Source organism: Salvelinus sp. IW2-2015, linkage group LG22 (genome assembly GCF_002910315.2).
Source record: "Salvelinus sp. IW2-2015 linkage group LG22, ASM291031v2, whole genome shotgun sequence".
NCBI lineage: Eukaryota > Metazoa > Chordata > Actinopteri > Salmoniformes > Salmonidae > Salvelinus > Salvelinus sp. IW2-2015.
The window spans coordinates 23,700,974-23,709,453 of NC_036862.1; the positions used below are offsets into that span (position 1 = coordinate 23,700,974).

At 39.0% G+C, this 8,480-nt stretch overlaps 1 protein-coding gene across 3 annotated transcripts in view; it reads right to left on the bottom strand.

Moving 5' to 3' along the window:
* Positions 1–2,564: 2,564 nt before the first annotated feature.
* The window catches only part of rab34a (RAB34, member RAS oncogene family a), a 10,246-nt gene continuing 4,330 nt past the window's right edge, over positions 2,565–8,480 (bottom strand). For 2 of the 3 annotated variants that reach the window (XM_070434145.1, XM_024014116.3), the window contains 10 exons: positions 5,150–5,253; positions 4,914–5,005; positions 4,706–4,774; positions 4,417–4,518; positions 4,262–4,326; positions 4,079–4,130; positions 3,888–3,969; positions 3,594–3,684; positions 3,322–3,429; positions 2,565–3,160 (listed from right to left, as the gene is read on the bottom strand). In XM_070434145.1, coding sequence (XP_070290246.1) covers positions 3,093–3,160; positions 3,322–3,429; positions 3,594–3,684; positions 3,888–3,969; positions 4,079–4,130; positions 4,262–4,326; positions 4,417–4,518; positions 4,706–4,774; positions 4,914–5,005; positions 5,150–5,224 — 804 coding nt within the window. In that variant the 5' untranslated portion in view covers positions 5,225–5,253 and the 3' untranslated portion in view covers positions 2,565–3,092. The remainder of the gene's footprint in view (positions 3,161–3,321; positions 3,430–3,593; positions 3,685–3,887; positions 3,970–4,078; positions 4,131–4,261; positions 4,327–4,416; positions 4,519–4,705; positions 4,775–4,913; positions 5,006–5,149; positions 5,254–8,480) is intronic. The other variant, XM_024014117.3, reaches the window with a different exon arrangement.

Here is an 8,480-nt window from a genome sequence, read left to right on the forward strand (position 1 = left end):
ATACAGTATGTTGCCCTAAGAGTTGTGCAAGGTTGATAGAATCTTATTAAAAATGATTCACAGCTGCAATAGCTGCCAAAGATGCTTCCATCAAGTATTAACTCTGGGGTGTGAAGACATACAGTATGCAATCAATGCATCCTCATTTTTTATTTCTTAGTAATTTAATATATATATATTTTCAAAGTGAATATATATATATATTTTCAAAGTGAATATATATATATATTCACTTTGAAAATGTGGAGTAGGTTGTGTAGATAGATATTGTAAGAAAAATATGTAATGGAATACATTTTTTTATTTAATTTTAAGGCAGCAAAATTTGAAGACTGTGTAGACTTTCACTATCAACTGTATGTATAATTGTTTTATATTAAGAGGCCCAGGCTAATATGACAAACAGTTATTAAGCATAATTTAATAACAGATTAGTGATTCATCCTATATAAAGTAAGCTTTACAATCACTGCTCTGTATCAAATCAAACAACTGTTTACTGGTAATAAGACTTTATAATTATAAAACAAATCATTCTAAGTTATTATTGAAAGTTCTACAGTGGGGCAAAAAAGTATTTAGTCAGCCACCAATTGTGCAAGTTCTCCCACTTAAAAAGATGAGAGGCCTGTAATTTTCATCATAGGTACACTTCAACTATGACAGACAAAAAGAGAGAAAAAAAATCCAGAAAATCACATTGTAGGATTTTTTATGAATTTATTTGCAAATTATGGTGGAAAATAAGTATTTGGTCACCTACAAACAAGCAAGATTTCTGGCTCTCACAGACCTGTAACTTCTTCTTTAAGAGGCTCCTCTGTCCTCCACTCGTTACCTGTATTAATGGCACCTGTTTGAACTTGTTATCAGTATAAAAGACACCTGTCCACAACCTCAAACAGTCACACTCCAAACTCCACTATAGCCAAGACCAAAGAGCTGTCAAAGGACACCAGAAACAAAATTGTAGACCTGCACCAGGCTGGGAAGACTGAATCTGCAATAGGTAAGCAGCTTGGTTTGAAGAAATCAACTGTGGGAGCAATTATTAGGAAATGGAAGACATACAAGACCACTGATAATCTCCCTCGATCTGGGTCTCCACGCAAGATCTCACCCCGTGGGGTCAAAATGGTCACAAGAACGGTGAGCAAAAATCCCAGAACCACACGGGGGGACCTAGTGAATGACCTGCAGAGAGCTGGGACCAAAGTAACAAAGCCTACCATCAGTAACACACTACGCCGCCAGGGACTCAAATCCTGCAGTGCCAGACGTGTCCCCCTGCTTAAGCCAGTACATGTCCAGGCCCGTCTGAAGTTTGCTAGAGAGCATTTGGATGATCCAGAAGAAGATTGGGAGAATGTCATATGGTCAGATGAAAACAAAATATAACTTTTTGGTAAAAACTCAACTCGTCGTGTTTGGAGGACAAAGAATGCTGAGTTGCATCCAAAGAACYCCATACCTACTGTGAAGCATGGGGGTGGAAACATCATGCTTTGGGGCTGTTTTTCTGCAAAGGGACCAGGACGACTGATCCGTGTAAAGGAAAGAATGAATGGGGCCACGTATCGCGAGATTTTGAGTGAAAAACTCCTTCCATCAGCAAGGGCATTGAAGATGAAATGTGGCTGGGTCTTTCAGCATGACAATGATCCCAAACACACCGCCCGGGCAACGAAGGAATGGCTTCGTAAGAAGCATTTCAAGGTCCTGGAGTGGCCTAGCCAGCCTCCAGATCTCAACCCCATAGAAAATCTTTGGAGGGAGTTGAAAGTCCGTGTTGCCCAGCAACAGCCCCAAAACATCACTGCTCTAGAGATCTGCTTGGAGGAATGGGCCAAAATAACAGCAACAGTGTGTGAAAACCTTGTGAAGACTTACAGAAAACGTTTGACCTCTGTCATTGCCAACAAAGGTTATATAACAAAGTATTGAGATAAACTTTTGTTATTGACCTGTCTCTTATACACATCTAGATGTGTATAAGAGACAGGTCTGTCATAGTTGAAGTGTACCTATGATGAAAATTACAGGCCTCTCTCATCTTTTTAAGTGGGAGAACTTGCACAATTGGTGGCTGACTAAATACTTTTTTGCCCCACTGTAGAACTTTCAATAATAACTTAGAATGATTTGTTTTATAATTATAAAGTCTTATTACCAGTAAACAGTTGATTGATTTGATACAGAGCAGTGATTGTAAAGCTTACATGTATATTTTGAGCTAAGTTTAGTAATTTCTGATATACATTATGTTTATAGAGCTAAAACTTGCACCTGCAATTAAACATTAGAAAAATTACTTAAATAATCTTTGTCTAAAAGGAAAACTAGACATATGTATGCACTTTTCACTCTGATTATGGTATTCAACTAGAGGGATAATATAAGATCAGTCATTCAAATATCGCACATCATTATAAATCAATAATTCTCAGTTATATTATTGTATCTATCTAGCGTAGACGAGGTACATCTGACTAATACACATCTCTCATACTGTATGAATGCAGTTGCGCTGTTAAAAATAGGACTATGTAATCATACTCCTTAGCTAGCATAATATAACATCCCAGGAAGGAGTCATGAGTTTTAATCTATGCAATAGTTACAAATTGTGCAAAAAKCATGTCGCATGGAAACAACACTAAACAAAACAACGCTGTAAAAAATCTAATAGGCCTAATGGTGGAGTGTCTTAAAAATATCCATATTGGGTATTTGAAGACATCCATGATTGTCCATACTCCATAGCTATTAAAGCAGTACCTCGATCACAATTTCTGTCAGGACTCAAAAACTGGAATTGTACAGTATGAGTACAATGACACAGAGGAAATTCTATCCGAAACTATGGATAGTCAAAAATAAGCCAAGCACCACAGGAATCCACATCCAACCAAGAAGCTGTTCTTTCCGGGCCAGCAGAAATTAAAATCAAATGTCTGAAGGCAAAAGTCTCTGTCCTGCCTCACTGCAAATTCCATGTCTCTGGGAGTGGTCATGGGTTCTCAGTTTCTCTTCTGAGGAAATTATGCTTTTTGCTTTGGTACCTTTTTACTGTAGTAGTCATGTGTTTGTCTTCATTGACAACAGTTTGACTGTTTCTTCTTTGATGTTGCATACAGGTTGTTTGAATTACTGTTAATTTCTGAAACAAACAAGAAACTCGCATGAAAAAAGGCTCTTATGTGTTTCTTATGTTACTCATACAAGTAACCTAGTTWGGGTTAACGTGGCAAGAGAACTGATGTTATTCTGATTACATAATGCATGGTGCCATATTTTAACAGTGCACAGCTGTGCACTCACTGATAACGTCCCCAATGTGTCTTGATCCACTCTTCTCTATCTCTGCCAGAACATTGACCTCAAATGCCAATGATGCAACACGGAAGAAAAACTCCCTCACATTTTCCCCTACAACAAGAACAGGAGGGGAAAAAACATGAAGTCACATTTCTTCTTCAGATGTTTAGACAATTAGTTAACACAAATTATAATACCATCTTACAAACAAGTAGGCTGCATCCTGTCTTATTGCTACCAGTCTCAACATTGATCTGATATATTAGCCCACCAACCAGTCAATGATGACAAGGCCCAATACTCTGCTTTGATTTCCTCAGCCAGTTTGATGGCATCCTGTTCAATCTGAGAGTACTGAGCAGGAGACTGAGAAAATAACAGAGAGAAGAGGGGAAAAACAATAGATATACAAAACATATTATTATTATTATAATAATAATATACAGTATTCCATGAATTTTTAGTATCCAGTATATAGTCTGAACTTCGACTTCTGGAAGTTGACATGAGCGGAGAAAACGGATCAATTGTGCTTCTGCAGATTGTATATAAAAAGAGTGAACACATACACTCAGGTCTTTCTTTGTGCCCACCAGGAAAAGCTGGACATTGTTAGGATCATTCTCCTTCAAGGCATCTTCAAGCCACTGCCTGTGGATAAACATAGCGACATTCAAATATGTTAAGTGGAATTTACAGAGCACACGTGCAGCTGAAATGTATATTCATACTCATGTCAGTTGAATCTAATGTATTTTACCTTGCATGGCCCAAAGATGCCACATCATTTACATCAAACATAATAATAATCGCTGGAAAACAGAATTAACTTCATTAGTAAACTCAAACCTCATKAAATCTGTCCCTAAGAACATGGCAACACGTTTTAGGTTGTAATGAATTATATGGAAACAAAAACTGTTCAAAGAGAAAATTTCCTTACTCTGAGCTCCCCTGTAGTATGTGGAGGCAATACACTTGAACCTCTCCTGCCCCGCAGTGTCCCATCTGTAGAGGAGAGAGATATTGGTGAGTGAAGGGACACAGATTAGCTCTGGGGATTAATACTGTAGAACACACCAGTAGAGTGAGACTCACAACTGTAAGCTGAAAGGCACCCCCAACACTTCAAACCGCTCCATCTCAAAGTCAACACCAATGGTCGCCTTGTAGTTCTTGTCAAATGCATCCTTGCAAAACCTAAAAAGCGTAAATTATTAGAAAAATCAGATAAATCTACTTGCAAACAACCTATAAAAAAAAACACAACCGACAGTATTCCAGTTTGGTGTATGCATTCCATCTGGTTATTAATTCACCAAAACGGCCCAGTTGACTGATACTGCAATCAAGTACTACGCACCAGGAATWTACACATTTTGCTTACCTATTAATCAGACAGGTTTTTCCCACGGCCAGGTCACCAACCACTATGACCTTAGCGATTTTAAACCTACTGGTTTAAAATCGGAGGTGCCACAGACAGAGAGACAATCAAAGATCACAATGAGACAACATACCACCCTCATCCCCATAATGCCATAAGGGAACTATCTGTATATCTTGAACATGAAAAGGCTTTGTGGCCTACCCACCCTACTGTGCCAGTGCGTTGCTCCTGGCAGGCAGTCTTCACTTTGAAGTTGAACTCTTCTTTAGTTTGCACAGCAGCCTTCTTACTATAACACTAGATTAGAACATAATGAACACAGCTTTATGAGATTGGTGACCTAAGCAGCCTAGAGGGCAAAGGAACTAGGTTTGCAAGCCCAGATAGGGTAACACATTCAAATGACTGTTTGACTGCTACCATGTACTGTATGATGCTTACCTGAGGAAGCTGGGCAATGACACGGTCCCTTCGAACAGGAGGCAGCACACTCATGGATGGCACTCGGACAGACATTAGGCCAAGATAACAGTCATCAGAGGGACCTACAGGGTACAGAATGAATAAGTGGAGGGGGGAGAGAGAGACTTAGGTTTTGTCAGTGCTTAATTTGTCAATCGGGAYGTGCCGGAACAGAAAGTGAAAGTGGGGTGACTTCGGGAGCTCTGAAGTACCAGAAAATCACCTTTATAATAAAGCATTGCCTGCATATCATCACATTTGCATAGTGGTCTAGCCTAGAGCAGTAGATTTATTTTTTTGTAGTCTAGTGTCCGGGAAAAATGTGGCCTTATATAAACACATTTCATGCAATTTTATGTCATTTTATGTGACAGGAGACTTTAGTTGAATCTTTTTTAATACCGCACAAATGATTGAAATTTCAGGCTACTTTGACACTGACAAACTGAGAATGTAAGATCCTTAAAAATGACCTTGTCTTGAATCCATCAATAGACTAGGCCTAGGTGTGTGGAGGTGACACACATATTGTACAATATGAGGGGGAAATTATAGTCCTAAAAAAAAGCTTTCCAGTTTCACTGACTCACCCATCAATGCGCAGCTCACTCACCGGCGATGGCCGATGCGCTCATGCCAAAAGCCTCTCMCTCTCGTTTTAGTTTGGAAAAACAATGCTGTTTGCTGTTAGGCCTATTTAGAAGTTGATCAAATATTTTCTTAGCCTACAGATAAGTAATTTTGTTTCAGCAGGAGCCATTTGCTTTCCAACRTGTGCTATCCCACAATTTTATACTGAACAGAAATATAAATGCAACAATTTCACCGATTTTACTGAATTACAGTTCATATAAGGAAATTAGTAAATTTAAATATATTCATTAGGCCCTAATCTATGGATTTTATATGACTGGGCAGAGGCGCAGCCATGGGTGGACATAGGTCCATCCACTTGGGAGCCAGGCCCAGCCTATCAGAATTAGTATTCCCCCACAAACAGGATTTATTACAGACAGAAATACTCCTCCGTTTCATCAGCTGTCTGGGTGGCTGGTCTCAGACAGGTGAAGAAGCCGGATGTGGAGGTCCTGGGCTGGCGTGGTTATTTTTATTTTACCTTTATTTAACAAYGAAAATCAGTTAAGAACAAATTCTTATTTACAATGATGGCCTATCCCGGTCAAACCCTAACCCAGAAGACACTGGGCCAATTGTGCGCTGCCCTATGGGACTCCCAATCACGGCCGGTTGTGATAAATCCTGGAATTGAACCAGGGTCTGTAGTGACACCTCTAGCACTGAGATGCAGTGCCTTAGACCGCTGCGCCACTCGGGAGCCCCGTGTATACGTGGTCTGCGGTTGTGAGGCCAGTTGGATGTACTGCCAAATTCTCTGTAACGACATTATGGTAGAGAAGTTAACATTCAATTCTCTGGTAACAGCTCTGGTGGGTATMCCTGCTGTCAGCAGGACAATTGCACGCTCCCTCAAAACTTGAGACTTCTGTGGCATTGTGCTGTATGACAAAACTGCACATTTTAGAGTGGCCTTTTATTGTCCCCAGCACAAGGTGCACCTGGGTAATGATCATGCTGTTTAATCCGCTTCTTGATATGCCACATATGTCAGGTGGCTGGATTATCTTGGCAAAGGAGAAATGCTCACTAACAGGGATGTAACATTTGAGATATGCACAAAAATATGATTTATCGAAAATGTCTGGGATCTTTTATTTCAGCTCATGAAACATGGGACCAACACCTTACATGTTGCGTTTATATTTTTGCTCAGTATTTGAAATATAGCAAATGCATGCTGTTCACTGACAGATTTGCCACGCATTCCCGACTGTAGGCAATGCCTTGTGATTGGACTACACACAATCCACAGCTAGGCTATAAAAAAAGAAGCTATTGATCCCCTTGGCTAAATTATAGGCCTACTCCTGGTGTAGTATTCTGAATGATTTAATTTATTTCTCAACATACGGCAGTAATTCTATAACGTTGGCAAATGTATTTCAATTTATCTGATGTGCTGCAGCACCACCAGAGCCCTTTCTTCCCATAGCTATGTTTCTATAAGGAAATAAATGATGAAGCACCCTTCCCATAGCTATGTTTCTACTTGGGAAGGAGTCTTTCATCATTATTTCCTTATAGAAACATAGCTATGGGAAGGTGCTTCATCATTTATTTCCTTGTAGAATCATAGCTATGGGAAGGGATGCTTCATCATTTATTTCCTTATAAAACATAGCTATGGGAAGGGTGCTTCATCATTTATTTCCTTGTAGAATCATAGCTATGGGAAGGATGCTTCATCATTTATTTCCTTATAGAAACATAGCTATGGGAAGGTGCTTCATCATTTATTTCCTTGTAGAAACATAGCTATGGAAGGGTGCTTCATCATTTATTTCCTTGTAGAAACTAGCTATGGGAAGGGTGCTTCATCATTTATTTCCTTATAGAACATAGCTATGGGAAGGGTGCTTCATCATTTATTTCCTTATAGAAACATAGCTATGGGAAGGTGCTTCATCATTTATTTCCTTATAGAAACATAGCTATGGAAGGGTGCTTCATCATTTATTTCCTTATAGAAACATAGCTATGGGAAGGGTGCTTCATCATTTATTTCCTTGTAGAAACATAGCTATGGGAAGGTGCTTCATCATTTATTTCCTTTAGAAACATAGCTATGGAAGGGTGCTTCATCATTTATTTCCTTGTAGAATCATAGCTATGGGAAGGTGGCTTCATCATTATTTCCTTATAGACATAGCTATGGGAAGGGTGCTTCATCATTTATTTCCTTATAGAACATAGCTATGGGAAGGGTGCTTCATCATTTATTTCCTTATAGAATCATAGCTATGGGAAGGGTGCTTTATCATTTATTTCCTTATAGAATCATAGCTATGGAAGGGGCTTCATCATTTATTTCCTTATAGAATCATAGCTATGGGAAGGGTGCTTCATCATTTATTTCCTTATAGAAACATAGCTAGGGAGGGTGCTTCATCATTTATTTCCTTATAGGAACATAGCTATGGGAAGGGTGCTTCATCATTTATTTCCTTATAGAAACATAGCTATGGGAAGGATGCTTCATCATTTATTTCCTTGTAGAATCATAGCTATGGGAAGGGTGCTTCATCATTTATTTCCTTATAGAAACATAGCTATGGGAAGGGTTCTTCATCATTTATTTCCTTATAGAAACATAGCTATGGGAAGGGTGCTTCATCATTTATTTCCTTGTAGAATCATAGCTATGGAAGGATGCTTCAATCATTTTTCCACA